This window comes from Acomys russatus, chromosome 11 (assembly GCF_903995435.1).
Source record: "Acomys russatus chromosome 11, mAcoRus1.1, whole genome shotgun sequence".
Lineage (NCBI taxonomy): Eukaryota > Metazoa > Chordata > Mammalia > Rodentia > Muridae > Acomys > Acomys russatus.
In genome coordinates, this window is record NC_067147.1 from 52,593,486 (window position 1) to 52,610,572 (window position 17,087).

The 17,087-nt window shown below is 49.0% G+C and overlaps 1 protein-coding gene across 1 annotated transcript in view; it reads left to right on the forward strand.

The window, feature by feature from the left end:
- LOC127195718 (sodium/glucose cotransporter 1-like) overlaps window positions 1-14,179 on the forward strand; it is a 46,975-nt gene extending 32,796 nt beyond the window's left edge. The window contains exons 11-14 of the mRNA XM_051153247.1: window positions 542-710; window positions 6,908-7,126; window positions 9,751-9,853; window positions 13,840-14,179. Of these exons, the coding sequence (XP_051009204.1) occupies window positions 542-710; window positions 6,908-7,126; window positions 9,751-9,853; window positions 13,840-14,165 (817 nt within the window). The 3' untranslated portion in view covers window positions 14,166-14,179. The remainder of the gene's footprint in view (window positions 1-541; window positions 711-6,907; window positions 7,127-9,750; window positions 9,854-13,839) is intronic.
- Window positions 14,180-17,087: the final 2,908 nt, after the last annotated feature.

A 17,087-nucleotide genomic window follows, 5' to 3' on the forward strand; every position in this document is an offset into this window, starting at 1 on the left:
AAAGGATGGGGGAAAAGCATTCCAAGCAATTGGAACTAGAAACTAAGACGGTATTACTGTTGGAACAAAATAGACCTTAAACCAAAATGAATCTGAAAGGATAAAAAAGGTCATTTTACAATGAGCAAGAGTAGAGCCCTGGTGAGCTCCACTTTGTAAAACAAACACCATTGGATGTAAAGAAACTGAGGAGTTTACACTGTGGGTGACCTCAGTCATCCAGTCTTTCCAACAGACAGGTTATTCTAACAAAAAATAAACATCTGACTTAAATGCCATTAGAGATCAAATGCTAAAACAGATGTAGGAGACATCTAATAGTACGTGTCCTTCAAACACTGAATAAATATTCTTAGCAGCCAACTAGACTTTCTCTAAAGTAGATCATAATTACAGCAAGAGTAGTTATAATAAGAAACATAAGTAACTAAGGAAAAGCTACTAGTTAGAATCTGAAGGGTGTTTTTTTTTTGTTTGTTTTTGTTTTTGTTTTCAGGAGAAAAATCTTCAAATTATCACTGACTGTTGGTTTAATTCACAGGTTTTTTGTTATAATCTTACTTGCCATCACCATTGTCTGGATCCCCATCGTAGAAATGGCTCCCAGCGAAACACTGTTTGAGTACATGCAGGTCCTTAAGAGCTGCCTGACGCCCAGCGTGACTGCTGTCTTTCTGCTGGCTGTATTCTGCAAGAGAGTGACCGAGCAAGTGAGTGTTCACCTGGAATGGTGTGAGGGGCTCTTTTCATCCTGTGGATGTCTTTGAAGGGCTGCCCTGTGGGGCTCTGTTATGTATCAGGGGTTCACCTGAGAACACCATCTGCTCTCTGAGAGACGATGTCTTCCCCAGTGGAGCTGGTTCAAACTCACTGTGGAGCACCGGGTGGGAAAGGAATGTATTTCCCTTGTTTTCTTTCCTCTCTCTGGAAAGCTGACCCAGCCTGCGGGGTCTTCAATGGGTACCTGTGGAGGGGGCAGACAAGTGGGGGGACAGGAGACACAAAGAAATGAGGGCAAGTCTGGATTCTGATCAAGCCCCGTTTATTGAAAAATTTCACAGAGTTTTTATAAGGCAGGGGGCAGGGAAGCATATTGCTATGGCAACCCAGCTGCAGGCTATCTCAAGATGTGAGGAATTCCAAGCAGGTCACAACGTTCTCTGACTGCTAAACTACAACAGGTGGCTCCATCTAAATCTTATCTTTAGTCTAACTGCCGAACCACAACAGGGTCAGCTGGTTTCTGGTAAATGACAGACTGCTGGAGAAAATAGGAACCTAGGCTCTGACAAGATGGCTGAACATTGGCCATATGGCCTACTGTCCCCAACATACAGCAGCCCACTTTCATCGCTGCCAGACAAAGCTGCCCACTTTAAGCTTGTGGAAGCGATGAAAAACCAGGTGAGCCCTCTCCTGTGCAGTTGCTTCTAAGAAACTAAACCATTGTCGCCTCTGTTCATGGAGAGAGCCCACATTCTGTATTGAATTACCATGGCAGATCCCTCACCTTCTCTGCACTGAGATGATTATTCGAACTGTCTCCTCAGTTACACTTCAGACCAAAAAGAAAGAAAGACACCCCTCCCCCCCCCAAAAAAAACCAAAAGGTCCAAATTAATGGCTTATTTTATCAATAATACTTCATGTATAAATTGATGACATGACCACTCCATGGCATGGTTAAAAAATAGGATTTTATTGTAGATGTGAGAGAGAAAACTAGAGGCATCTGGAAGAGTCCAGAAAGAAGTAGACTAAACATGGCCAGTAGACTGGACATGACCATGAGAGAAGCTGGAGCAGAGCAGATTGGGGTGGGAGGGAGATTCTGTGATATTTTGTGGTAGGATGGGAACGAACATCCTGGCCTTCCCACCTGGGCTGTCCGTCTTCCAGGTGGGCACTGTGTGCGAGAGAGAAATGAGGTTCTGAGGTGTTGCTGTCTGGAGGTGAAGCGAGGCCAGCAGCACAGCCTGAAGATCCAAGCACCTCTTTTAGGGACCACAGGGTGTGGTACTCAGGGGAGTGTGGTACCAAGGCTACACAGAGAAACTCTGTCTTGAAAAATCAAACAAAACAAAACAAAAGAAAAAAACTAGAAGCTGCCCAGCCTGGCTGCTGGAGCTCCTCAGCAGGGGTGGGGACACTTTCCTGCAAGGTATACAAAGTTTACAAAGTACGCAAAGTAAACAAAAGGAGTCTGGCAGGAAAGGCTTTCTCTGCAGTGAACAGCCAGCACAACCCACAGATCCAGGCTGCGCCAAACTGATGATTGCTGAACTGATTTCTACCCCCTTGACTCTTCCTTCATGGACCGCTTGCTTTGCCAGGGATCTATTTTGGCTGCTCCACCCGGCTGCGGTTTCTCCAAGGCTCACCTCAGCTGCTCAGTCCCTTAGACATCCTGAGGTCTAGTCCACCCAGCTCACCAAGACTTAATTTAGCAGCAACAATGTCAGGGGAGTAACCTAGGCCCCAGAGTTGCTTTGCTTCGCTGTCCTTGGAAAGGGATGTGCCGGAAGGGGAGGCAGTCATGGAAATCTGCTTCTCTTTGACGACAACAAATTTGGGATATGGGGCCACCCCCAAAGCTCTCCTGCTGTCCCTGGCTCAAGGTTGCAGGTTTATTACATGCACTTCCGTAGCCTCTATTAACCTAAAGCACTATTATTCCTGGCTCTTCCCTTCCACCCAGTTTTGGATGGTATAATCAGTAGCATTCTGCATATCTCCTTCAGGAAGTGATTGCTGTGGGTCCTCTGCTGTTGTAGAAAATAAAAAGGCCATTAATGTTTACTTTTTATACATATAATTATTTTGGTGGTGATTATCCAACTCACTACCATATCAGTAAAATACACAGACACTTGTTAGATTTTTAATGTGCCTAAATACTAGACTGGGCAGATACTAAGCACCCTAAGCTATCTTTTTACCTCCCAGCCCCACAACCCATATCACGCTCTAATCATTCCTATCTGGGCTACTTCACACCCATAATCTCATAAATATTTGCATATGCTCCTCATCTGGGCTGTTTTTCTCCATCCCCCATCCTCAGAGCAGGTTCCTCCCCCATCCCCATCCTCAGAGCAGGCTCCTCCCCCATCCCCCATCCTCAGAGCGGGCTCCTCCCCCATCCCCGTCCTCAGAGCAGGTTCCTCCCCATCCCCATCCTCAGAGCGGGTTCCTCCCCCATCCCGCATCCTCAGAGCAGGTTCCTCCCCCATCCCCATCCTCAGAGCAGGTTCCTCCCCCATCCCCCATCCTCAGAGCGGGCTCCTCCCCCATCCCCGTCCTCAGACCAGGTTCCTCCCCATCCCCATCCTCAGAGCGGGTTCCTCCCCCATCCCGCATCCTCAGAGCGGGTTCCTCCCCCATCCCCATCCTCAGAGCAGGTTCCTCCCCCATCCCCATCCTCAGAGCGGGTTCCTCCCCCATCCCCCATCCTCAGAGCGGGCTCCTCCCCCATCCCCATCCTCAGAGCAGGCTCCTCCCCCATCCCCATCCTCAGAGCGGGTTCCTCCCCCATCCCCATCCTCAGAGCGGGTTCCTCCCCCATCCCCCATCCTCAGAGCAGGTTCCTCCCCCATCCCCATCCTCAGAGCGGGTTCCTCCCCCATCCCCATCCTCAGAGTGGGCTCCTCCCCCATCCCCATCCTCAGAGCGGGTTCCTCCCCCATCCCCATCCTCAGAGCAGGTTCCTCCCCCATCCCCATCCTCAGAGCAGGCTCCTCCCCATCCCCCATTCTCAGAGCAGGCTCCTCCCCCATTCCCATCCTCAGAGCAGGTTCCTCCCCCATCCCCATGCTCAGAGCAGGCTCCTCCCCATCCCCTATCCTCAGAGCGGGCTCCTCCCCCATCCCCCATCCCTCATCCTCAGACCATGCTCTCCCCCATCCCCCATCCTCAGAGCAGGCTCCTCCTGGACACATACTTCTTCTCGTGCTAACACAAGGTGACTGACTCTGCTTCTCCTCTCCTCTCCTGTCTCTCCTCTCTCTACCCTTTTCCTCCCCCATCCTCTGCCCTCCAAGACCAAGAACCTCAACTCCACCCAGCTCTCTTTTGCCATGCCCAGGTGTAGGCATTTTATTGGTCAAACAGGGATTATTGAGAGGCAAGCTTACACAGCATCGCTTTGGTATATGTGAGGGACTGGTCATAGAACATTAAGAATCTTGGGGTGTGGGTGGGGAGGGAGGGGTCTTGGGGTTAAGGATGGGGACAATGACAAGCAATTAACATCTGGATACATCTGTAACACTCTGCCTGGCTGAATGTTGAGCTTCCCCTGCCCCTCTGTGGGGGCTTGCCTGTATTCATAGTCACTAATGGGGGTGGGCCTATTTACAGGCATTGTCACGGCTAGTATTACATCAACCTGACAGCAGCTAGAGTCACCCGAGAGGAGGAAGCCTCAACTAAGAAAATACCTTCATAAGATCTGGCTGTAGGCAAGCTATAGGACATGTTCTTTTCTTTTATTAATTTATTCTTGTTACATCTCAATGTTTATCCCATCCCTTGTATCCTCCCATTCCTCCCCCCCCCCCCGCCATTTTCCCATTATTCCCCTCCCCTATGACTGTTCCTGAGGGGGATTACCTCCCCCTATATATTCTCATAGGGTATCAAGTCTCTTCTTGGCAACCTGCTGTCCTTCCTCTGAGTGCCACCAGGTCTCCCCCTCCAGGGGACATGGTCAAATGTGAGGCACCAGAGTACGTGAGAAAGTCATATCACACTCTCCACTCAACTGTGGAGAATATTCTGACCATTGGCTAGATCTGGGAAGGGGTTTAAAGTTTACCTCCTGTATTGTCCTTGGCTGGTGCCTTAGTTTGAGCGGGACCCCTGGGCCCAAATCTGCCTATCATATTGTTCTACTTGTAGATTTCTAGGACCATCTGTATCCTTTTATTTTGCTATTCTTCCATGCGTCTCTCATTTAGAGTCCCAATAGGATGCCTTCCCCTCTGTCCCAGTTTCCTGGTAAGTGAAGGCTTTCGTGGGACATGCCCCTTGGGCTAGTATGCTGATATAAGTGAGTATATACCATTTGATTCTTTCTGCTTCTGGGTTAACTCACTCATTATGATCATTTCTAGCTCAATCCATTTATCCACAAATTTCAGGAATTCCTTGTTTTTAATAGCTGAGTAGTATTCCATAGTGTATATGTACCACAGTTTCTTTATCCTCTCTTCTACTGAGGGACACTTAGGCTGTTTCCATGTTCTGGCTATTATGAATAAGGCTGCTATGAACATGGTTGAGCAAATTTTCTTGTTGTGTGCTGGAGCATCTTCTGGGTATATAGGACATGTTCTTAATTAGTGATTGATGGGGGAGGGTCCAGGCTATTGTGGGTGGGGCCATCCCTGGGCTGGTGGTCCTGGATTCTGTAAGAAAGCAGGCTGAGTAAGTCATGAGAGCAAGCCAGTAAGCAGCACTCCTCTATGGTCTCTGCATCAGCTCCAGCCTTCAGATTCCTGCCCTACTTGAGTTCCTGTCCTGACTTTCTTTGATGATGGACTATGATATGGAAGCATAAACCAAATAAACCCTTTCCTCCCCAGCTTGTTTTTGGTCATGGTGTTTCGTTGTAGCAATGCTAACCCTAAGAAAGGCACACATACATAATTAAAAGCAATGAAAAATAAATATTTTAAAAAGACTACAAAGGATCATAGAGGTTGCTGGGTAGGCTGTAAAGGTGGGAGGGAAGACTTTTGCTATAGTGTTGTGCCCGTTTCAAGAGACCCGTCCGAAAGACCAACAGGAACCGAAACCGATGCAAGCACAAGAGGATCTTTATTCTCAGCTCTAGCCAGGCTCCAACAGTCACCAACGCACTGGTTTCTGGAGAAGAGCCCTGAACTCTGATCTGAGGGTAATTTATAGGTTCCTTCCCTCCCAGTGGGCCCAAAGCAGGGGAGTTCCAGCTTGGCAAGCGCTTATTGGTTGGGATACAAAAAGGGATACTGTGCCTTAAAATGGTTGTGAGAGGGCGCCAAAATCAGGGTTCTGGCTTGGTTTCCTAGCAACCCTATCTCCTGTGGGCTGGAAAGGAATGCAGCCAGACCAGTTCCTCCCTGCAGCTGGCCAGATATGCCTTATCATGCCTGGTCTCTCCTGTCGGCCCATTTCTTAACCTTTGCCCCGGTGACCCTGAAATACAATTTTAGTTCTTCTGGTCTCTCAATGCAACGGACAACGGCTTGCGGATGCAGAAGCAGGCCAAGATGGCAGGGGCTGTGTGACCATGCGGGGAGTAGTGGAGCTAGGTGAGGTCAGCCACGGTGCAGGGGTGAAGCTTGGTCATGATGGCATGTGCTGACAAGTCATTGGGGAGGGGTGGGGTGGGGGGGGGGGTGGGGGGATTGGGGGGGATGGGGGGTCCAGGAAGAGGCTTGGCATTCTCTAGTGTGTTACTGCCAGGGCACAGTAACAAGCTGCTTCCCCCCCAAAATGAGAAAAGATGGGGGTGAGGGTCATGGGAAAGGACTGGGTTCTAGACACATTTTGGAAGCAGAGGCCAACAGGAATTGCTTGGGGATGATGGTAAAACAGCGCGGAGAAGGAAAAGAACAGCTGGGGTTGGCTCCTGGGTTTGACCTGGGCTCCCACTTAGGGAAACAGGGAAGGTGACGCTCTTTTTGGACACAGTTTGAGATGCCTAGTCATAGTCTCAGTTAAAAGTGTTTCCCGTTCTTCCTTATGTGTCCTGCTTGATGCAAGAGACAGTGCCAGGGTCTGGTTTTCATCTCTTCCCTTGCGCAGGCTCTCTTCTGCACCCGTTACAACGAACTTAACTTTACAACAAAGTGAGATAGATGCCACTTTGTTTTGTCCGCCCCCATCTTGTGCCTATGTAACTTTTGTCTGGTTTCTTTGGCAGGGTGCCTTCTGGGGGCTGATTTTGGGAACTGCAATTGGTACTTTTCGACTGTCAGTGGAGTTTTTCTATGGACCCTCCTCGACCTGTGAGGGAGACCGCAAGTGTCCCATGTTCATCTGTGGCCTTCATTACCTCTATTTTGGCTTTGTCCTCTTCCTGGTCACTCTTATCATCATCCTGGCCATCTCCTTAGCCACAAAACCGATTCCGGACGAATGTGTAAGTCCCACTGTTAGGATGCTCCAGGAAGAGCCCCAGGGAGTGGTAAATCACAACTGATGGACGGTGGGGGGGGGGTGGCGATGGACCACTGGGTATGGTCAGAAATGGGCAAATTACCACAGAAAGAATCCGCCCTTAAAAACAGGAGAGGTGGGGCTGGGTGTTCAACAGTCCCCAGCCCTACAAAAATACTAATAAGAGACAAAGGCCCATCAACTACAAACTTATTTAGCTTGAGTTAGACTTACTTATTTTCCTTGAAGCACCAAGTTCACTAATCTCAGTATAGATCAATGCCATCAGGGCAGTCCACACCAAAGAGCCAGGGAACAGGATTACAGGACCCAGAAGTAGCTCTCAACCTTCTCTTCACAAGCCGTTTCCTACCCCCAGGAGGCAAGAGTCAGTAATCGATTTCATATATTTATTAGAAAGCCTTGGGCTCAGAGAAGCTACGTAACTTATCTAAGGCAATGAACGAATTAAGTGTACTTATTATGCTCCAAAGCCTGAACTGGCTCCGCTTTGTCACCCACTTTGTTTGGCACCCTAGCACAACAAGGAATTGGTGTTGGCAGGATGAAGGTCCCAGGAATACACCTGAAGATAAAGAGGGTGTATCCCAGGCAGGGATGAGGATGCGAGACCAAGTATCTTGCTTTGCCTAGTCTGGAAAAAAGGGTGAATTCTATCATCAAGAAGTTAAGAGTTAGAGACGACAGAGGCATAGCTGTTGCAAGTTGAGGTTAGCTGGCTAAGTAGCAAATTCCATGGCAGCCCAGGTTACTTGGGGGAAATCTCTTGGGGATTGATCAGGGTGCTGCCCAAATGAGCAGGCTCACGTACCCCAAAATGTTTGTTACCTTGCCTAAGAACTTAGTCCAGTTTAACCAATAAAAAGCCAACACACCTGGGTAGTGCAAATGGGATAGGTTTGGCTAAGGTTCACAGGCTTTTGTGGCAGAGAGGATCTAGGGAAAGGAAGCCATCATAGCCTGGAAGAGCATCTTGGGAGGAAGAGGCGGAGGAAGGAGGCCACTCTGGGTGAGGCGGAGTAAGAAGCACGTGGCTGGCATGGATGGAGGATTTGGTCCAGATGAAGAGCATTAACAAGTATTTTAGGGTTTTAGATGGGAAGTAGTCCAGATGAAAATTATTAGAAACAAACAAACAACAACAACAACAACAACAAATTATTAGAAACAAACAGCATGAGATTTGGGCAGGAAAATATAGAAGGTAGTTTAGGGGGTTAATATCTATCCAACCTCAAATAAACCAAAGCTATTTTAAAATATAACAGATGTCTATATTTTTATTAATTAATAGCAGGCTAGAAAATACCACCACCACCACCACCACCATAATAATAATAATAATAATAATAATAATAATGATAATAATAATAATAAATAATTCATCTAATAAGAAAGATTTATTAGGCCATACTTCTAAATTAACCACAACAAAAACCTATTAAAAATAAGCCGAGCCAATCTGGGCACCTGCAAGCCTCAAGCATCCCTAGCCTATCCTGCCACTCTTTCTGCTCAGTGTTTTCTTTTACTCACTTTTCTGTCCTACACACAGCCCAGGTGGGAATGTCAGGATGCTTGCTCCCATCCTTCTGCAAAATGTCCCCGAATCATCAATGACTCAGCGTGGGAGACCCTGCTCCTAATGCCTGTTTCCTGCGGCTCAGGCTCTCCATCTTTCATCCTGTTTGCGTTCTTTTCTGTCCTCTTTCTCTCAACTTGTGTCTGTCCATTCCTCAGTTTGTCAGCTCAGCCTGTTCCATGTCTCCTCTCTGCCTCAGAGGCTTGCTGAACTCGGTTAGAGGCAAAGGAACTGGCCAGTGGGGAGGGAGTGGGGAGGGTCAGTGGTAATGGGCTCTGCATTGGCCTGAGCCCTCCCAACACCTGTGACCACACCACCTGGAGATAACACTAAGCCCCTAACTCAGACAAGCTCAGGAACCCAAAGATACTGCACAGTATTGAGATCAAGCCCCTCCACTTATCCAGAACCACATTCGTGAGAGAGTACTCTGACAGAGGTAAAATATGCGTCAGGTGCCATCAGGTCACTATGCCCAAATTTATGTGGTGTTGGGCATCAAAGCCAGGGCTTTGTGCCTGCTAAGCAAGCAGTCTTAACACCTGAGATGCACGCCCCCAGCCCACCAAAACTGTTCTTCGAAGGAAAAAAAAATGGTTTGAAGTGGGAAGGGAGTACCCCTTGGGCCTGTGAAGATGCTCTATTGAACTTGAGCAGGTAAGGTCTTTCCTGGGACCAGGTAGGGGACCCACCTATTCTAGTTTGTGCAACTCTTCTCTCGTACTCCACAGAGGGCCTTGGAGTGAGGGCAGCGCTGATCTTTCACGACGCTGCGTTCAGCAAGGTGGCAGCGCTTCTCCCACTCTGTCAGAAGAAGTAGACCAGAAGTAACGATTCCTGTCATGTCTCCTGTGACCTGACCCCCACCTAACCTTAATGCCCGATAAGCTGTCTTCCTCTCCAGTCTACTGGGACATGGCTCCTACCTGCAGGCTATGGTGAAATATGGCTGCAGACCAAAGTCCCATGGTGACATGCTCCTATCCTGCTCTCTCCACACCCAGCTTCATGGCCTCTGCTGGAGTTTACGTAACAGCAAACAGAGGAGGGTGGCCTTATACAGAGAGATAAGGTGGACGGCCTTGTCCAACTTCACATACCAGCCAGGTAATGAAGACCAGCCACAGCCTTGGAAAGCAGTCCCGTGTGGACCCTGAAGCTGGGGCAGCTGGCCCAAACACCTCTCACCCTACCCCACCATTCTGACCCCTAGAAACATCTTTCCCTGTAGAAACACTCCCTTCCTTTCCCCCTAAAATGCTTCTTGGGGTTGTTGGCACAGGCAGAGGCTATGAGGCCAGGTGGATCTTAGAGGAGAGGGAAGAGACCAAAGAGAAAGCCAGGTGATCAGGAGGCGCCAGCTAAGGAGATGGAACGCAGAGAACGTTTCACACCAAGGGGTGATGGGTGAAGTTAAGTGTCAAGAGCCAGCCCTTGGGTTTAGCCCCACAGACACATACTGCACCTCCAATGGAGCAAACTGGGAGTGCAGTGCACCAAAGAGGGGTGATGGTGCAGAATTCCAAACCAGAGGCTCCTCAGCTGGGGGCCCAGGCAAGGAGGGAGGGAGCCCTTCTCCCTCTGGAAAGTAGACCTGAGAGAGAAGTGAATTCCAAGTCCAAAGAAGAAAGGAGAGAGTGAGTGACACCGGGAGGGATCAAAGTCTGGGAGAGTTTCAGCAAATAGCATCAGGGCCATGGAATCCAGGGAGAGAGTATGAGGACTTGAACTTCCCCCTCCTCCCTCCCTCCCCCTTCCCCTATTCCCCCTCATCTCCCCCCTTCTGCCCCTGTTACCCACCTGAGACATGGTTTCTCTGTATAACAGCTCTGGCTGTCCTGGACTTGCTCTGTAGTCCAGGCTGGCCTCGAACTTATGGAGATCCTTCTGCCTTTGGCTCCCAAATGCTGGGATTAAAGGTGTGTGCCACCACCACCCGGACTTTAACTTTTTTTGTTTTTTTGAGACAGGGCTTCTCTGTGTAGCCTTGTCTGTCCTGGACTTGCTTTGTAGACCAGGCTGGCCTCAAACTCACAGAGATCCACCTGCCTCTGCCTCCCAAGTGCTGGGATTAAAGGCGTACACCACCACCATGGGGCTGATTTGAACTTTTTTTCTTTTTTAAAGATTTATTTACTTACTTTTGAGTGCTCTATCTGCATGTACACCAGGTGCAGAGGGCACCAGATCACATTATAGATGGTTGTGAGCCACCATGTGGTTGCTGGGAATTGAACTCAGGACCTCTGGAAGAGCAGACAGTGCTCTTAACCTCTGAGCCATCTCCCTAGCCCCTGGCTTGAACATCTTAAAGCCCCTGTCACAAATAGGGATGAGGATGTGGTGAGGTGAGTCTTGAGTTTCGGGCAGAGAGTGCTTACAGGGCATGAGCCTAGGGGAGTAAAGAAGTAGAGAATAGACCGGGCTGGGAGAAAGTGGAGTTCTGTGGTCCCCTGGTGCATCCCTAGGGGGCACATTCAGTGTCCTCTCAATACTGAAAGATGTGCACTTGGTAGGAATGGCCTGTGGACTTCTGTGGTGGGAGTCAGTTGTCCGGGCCACAGGACCCCCCCCCCCCATGTGTTCCAAGATCCTCCACTTCTTTTTTTTTTTTTTTTTGGTTTTTCGAGACAAGGTTTCTCTGTGTAGCCTTGGCCATCCTGGACTCACTTTGTAGACCAGGCTGGCCTCGAACTCACAGCGATCCACCTGCCTCTGCCTCCCGAGTGCTGGGATTAAAGGCGTGCGCCACCACGCCCGGCTCATCGATCCTCCACTTCTTGCTGATGACTTTTCCCTTCTAAGGGGCTGACACTAGGGTCTGTCAGGTTTTGTCAAAGTACCCTTATCTAGGGGCAGGTATACTTCTAAGCCCTACTGTAATCAGCTCTCGGTTATTAACCTTATAACTCAGAGCCACCTGGGAGGAAGAGAAGCTCAACTGAAGGATTCTCTAGATCAGATTGGCCCGTGTGCACGTCTCTGGGGGCAGGTTTGTTTGTTTGCTTGTTTTTTGATATAGGAGGGTCCAGGTCACGGTTGGGCATCGTCAACCCAAGTAGGTGGTCCTGGGGTGTATTAAAGTAGCCAAATGTGAGCCCGGGAGCAAACAAGTAAGCAGCATTCTTCCGCGATTCCCGATTGATGCTCCTGCCTCGATTGGCTGCCTTGACTTCCCTCAACAATGGGCTGTAATCTGTACACTGGAGTAAACCTTTTCCTCCCCCCCCAACCCCCAAGTTTCTTTTGGTCAGTACTTTATCAAAGCAGCAGAGGGAGCAAATTAGGATAAACCCTGTTTTAGAGTTGGGGAGAGTAGGCACTTAGCAGCCAGGTAACGAGCCAGTGAAAGCACCTCAAAATGTGCATTCTCGGCCCCAGAGACAGCCAGAAGCTGTCTGTAGGTGCCTTTGAGGCAAGGCTGAATCATTAGTTGACTTTTTCACATAATCTCCAGTGCCTCTCCCTGCAGCCTGTGTGCTCCTGGACACCGTGCAATAGAGAAATACTGTGGGTGTTTACAGCAGATGTTATAGTGCAAGAATAACCGCACAAACCACTCACACTCTGTCTCAGGTACGGATGGTTTATTGAATGCACACCTCAAGACTGATCATGATCAGGGACACAGAGTGGACGTGGGAGCCAAACTGGGATGCGAGTCTGCCCTTATAGCAGGCGTCTTAATAGAAAAACCAAGTACAAAAGGCAAGGGGAGGGCAGTGTTACATTTTGGTCAACTAGACAAAGTATTGTCAGCTAACCTTTAGACCAATACGTCCAAAGTGAGGTAAGTGAGGTGGTGGTTAGGGCCTTCCAGAGTGCAAGCAGAGTGCAGCCAAGTGTGGAGATAATGGAATGTGAGTACTGACAGCACCGAGTCATGGTGAGATATGAGCTTATCTTGACCTTCTGCAAGGGTTTCTTAGTGTTAGCCATGAATAACTATTTATAGGAAGCAGAGTTTTAAAAAAAAATTTAAACTTAATTTCACCTTATAAACAAAGATGGAGTCTGAATACAAAATGGCTTCAGCTTTGTTACAAAGATCAGGCCTTAACACAGAAGCCACAGCATGACTGGGGAGCAGGACTCTCAGACACAATATGAGAGACTATGCCACTGACTTCGGTGCTTCCTGGTTATAGATATCCTCCACCTTGTAATGGAGGCCACTCTATCTCTGGCTGATAGTTCCACTGTCCCCAAGGCCTCTCCATCCGGAGAGGCAGGGACAGGAGGCAGGAGACGTGGGCTCAGAGGCTGTTCAGTGGGTGAGACATCAGATGTCATGACACAATGGCTGGGATCCGGCTTTGACTGAAATGGAGTTGTCTTGTCGCCCAGGAGCGCCCTAGTCCCAGGAGTGGCTGCGAGGACACATTCTAGGCAGTGGTTGGGCCTGGCGTAAGTGGGATAGAGCTCAACACAGTGTTGATCGGGGCCATTACAGGCTCTGAGGGGCCGGCCAGCGCCATCAGTACAGACAGACACTGGGGTGGTGTGCAGATCCAGTTAGGAGTCCTGGGGAAAGCAATGGCAACCTTGTGAAGTTACTAAGCTCCCATTGGATGGCCATAGGATGTTCCTCCAGGGCCCAGGTCTCTGCAGCTGTCCCTGCTGGCCAAGCAGAGGACTAGAGCTTCCTGGAGAAGACATGCTCCCAGAAGTCACTAAAGAGAACAATGCCTGTTGCCAAGATTCACGGGGCTTTCCCTCCTCCAAAGCACAGTGACCTCAGGGGAGGGTGCACACAGAAGAGGGGCTACCACTTGCCCTAGACCTCCAACCACAGAGACTGGCATTGCAACAGCATATTGACATAGGCAACATAGTTACATTTCTAGAACACTCATGTGGGCTGCCTAGTCAAGAGGATCAGGGCCAGACTCTGAGCTTTCAGCCCCCTCAACACTTCCCAAGTCCCTTCTCACCCTCTGTTCCAGCTGTTTTAAGAACTTCCCTTGGGTAGAGGATGGGCTTTCGTAAAAGGAGTCTGAGGAACTTCACGCTGCTAAGGTGGGCCTCTCTTTCAGGCCTTCCTTCTGAGTTAGAGCCTGCTTGTCCCCTGACTTCCGTTCCCTCTCTTCCAGGTATGTTTGGGGAGGCCAATACCTGTCTCTGGAAGCTCTGGGAGTTATTCTGTGGCCTTGACTCACAGTCAAACTCCAAGACAAGTCCTGAGAACAGAGCCAAGGAGGAGATGGAGGTAACCTTGGAGCAGATGGCGTTCAGTACCGGGTCACGAGACTTAGAGGTTCTGGCCAGGAGAATGGCAGCCAGGAAGTCAGTGGAACGCCAAGATAAGATGAAAGACTGGAGTGACATTCCGGAGAGCCTCTTCTGGAACAGAGTCGTGCAGGCTAGCGGGCTCGTTTTGTTGGTGCTGCTGATTACTGCACACGTCTATTACGCCTGAGGGCTCAGGCATTGGTTGCCGCCTTTCCCAGTCCACCTCATCATGAAGAGGTGACGGGGTTTCTTTAGAGAGGCCCAGCAATATGGGGCAAAGACCACGCCAACAGAAACACTCCCTCAGGGTATGAATCATTCACAGCTGCGCTCAGCTCGCCTGCAGGAGAGACCAAGGCCATCCCTTTGTTTATAAAGCATGCCAGTGAGGACACCCGCGCCCCCCCCCCCCCCCAAATCATTTTCCCTAAATTCCTGTACCACCCAAGCACACGGGCTTTCACTTTCAATTCCTGACTGTCAGCCTCTCTTTCCTCTTTTTCCGCCATCTGCTCGTCTCGAGGGCGTGGCCCTGCTGAAATGACGCCAGCAGTGTAAGCCCAGCCCCCCCCCTCCCCGTCTGCACTGATCCCTGGCCAACAGGTCCAGGGCTGTCTCTTTATGGGAATTCCCTAAACCTCTCTTTTCTTCTTCCTTCTCCTTGGACCATAATAAATGATCTGTGCCTTTTGCAAAACTTTCATGTGTCTTGAAGTGACCTAGGGGTGGCCCACTCAGACCTGTGAAAACTACACTCTCAAGATATTCTGACTGTTGGCTGATGCTGGCTGTAGGGGCTGCAGTACAGAGCTCACCAAGATGCTTAAACCTTCATTTTCAGACCCTGAACTAGCTCATTCCAGTTACTTTTATTCCATAATTATACAAGAATTAATCGAGGTCAGAAAGGTTCCAACTACCAAAGTTACCTGGCCCTTGCTGCCTGAGAGAGCAGACGACCCACACGGATATTGGTCTCTTTTGGCCATGGCTGGTTATAATCGAAAGTAAGAACTCCAGGTTCTCCAGGAGTATCTTAGGACCAGTGTATAACAGCTGCAAGCTCTCACGGAGCCCCAAGTGCAAGACTTTCCAGGGAGGCAGCCTTTCTTCAAAGTTCAAAGCGTCTCACAACAGTTTCTCAGCCTCCCCCCGAGTAACCCAAACCCAGCAAAGGCTTTGCTGGAACATTTCACTCAAAGCCAGACGCAGAGGCTTCATTTTACGCATCCCTACCCCCGTCCCTCATTCCTTCCTTAATTCTTCAGCTGATATCTGAGTGCTAGTTGTGTCCCCCAATATGTTGTGCCGTGTTAGAAATGAATATTGGGGAGGGGGGTCCCAAGAAAATGACCACAGCATCTGAATTATTTCCACAAGGCCCATGTCTTGCTTCTGTAGAAGGATGAACAGCTGTGGTTGAGCAGGGTTACGAAGCTCACCAAGCAGGGCTTCTGTGCCTCACTCTGAGTGGTCGGAAGCTGGCCTAACATCCTTCATGTGATTGGCTAACTCAGAACAGCAGAGCTGACCAGAAAAATGCAGCGTTTGAGAACACGACTCACCCTTGAGCACAGACCTTAAGAAAAAACTCGGTGTTAAGTGAATTTGAAACTAGGAACGAAATTACAGAAGAGAGACTATGGTGAGGGATAACTAACACTAAGACCTTTAGGAACACCTGGGCGGTGCTGGCGCACGCCTTTAATCCCAGCACTCAGGAGGCAAGGGCAGACGGATCTCTGTGAGTTCGAGGCCAGCCTGATCTACAAAGCGAGTCCAGGACAGCCAGGGCTACACAGAGAAACCCTGTCTCTTAAAAAAACAAAAAACAAAACAAAAACCCCTATGAACAGTCATATGGAACCTACTACTGTTAAAGTTTCCTAAAATACATATATACATGTGTATAAAAGTGGTTTAAATGGAGTTACCCTACAATGGGGCAACAATGTTCCTTGTAGACACCAGTCCAGCGGTGGCCTGGCTCTTTTGGAGTTGCTGTCTGGTGAGATCCCACTGGCATCATCAAGGTTTTCGCTTATCCTCCAGAGCAGGACAGTAAAGCCCTCTCACTAACGATGCTGTACACTTGAGTCAGAGAATATGGAGAAACCACCCTGTGCTGATCTGGAAACTGCATCCCTACTGGCAGCTCTCACGGTGCTCTAAGGTGCTACGCGAGCTAGAGGAGAGAACTACCCACCAGTCCTGTCCATCTGTGAACCCTGAGAGCTACAATAGTGACTGGTCTGACAAGGTAAGGTCGCTATAGTGCAATATGGCATAAACATCATGAGGGTAACCAGCCACCTTCTGATTGAATTTAACTCCTGCTTTATAAGATGAAGCCCATACCTGGCACCACTATCAGGCTGAGAAACTATGGATAGGCAGAGCATTGGCCCTAGGGGAGAACCTGCCATTATTACGGTGTTCAATGGTCCTTATCAGTAATATATTATGATAAAATGTAGGGATTTTGCCAGTTACAGCGTCAATCAACTTCAACCATGACTCCTAGGATGACTTACAGCAGGGGAGAGCATTTCTCCCTCTTCAAATTTTCTGCCTATCCTTTCATATGATTAGGAAAAAGTCATTAGTTCCTGAGTTTTTATCTAACTCACTGATTAAAGTAACTACTGAAGAGGCTTCGTAGTCGTTCCATCAGAAGCTATTACTGGGAATGTGTAACACCTTCTATTAAACATGATACAAATTTCTCTCTTCTTCTGTTAGCGTCATATAAAGTGCCATTCAGTGACCTGGCCAGCAGGTCATTCAACAGGAGTACCTGGAAGGGAGAGTGGGAATGGATGGGACAAGGGATGACAGAAATGGAGACAATACGATATTCCAATCAAATCTCCATTTATTGGGAGGCAGAGCAACAGTATATATAGTCAGTAGGGGGCGGGGCAGAAGGCCGGGGGGGGGGGAGGGTGGAGCGAGGGAAGCAGATGTTCGGGTTCCGTAAAAACATTGGGTATATCTAAACAGGATATAGGAAAAAACAGCAAATGTCACCAGTGGAAAGGTACGCACAGTACAAACTCTGAGTGCACGGCCTTAAGCAATCTTACAAAAAACAACACGCCCAAGCAGG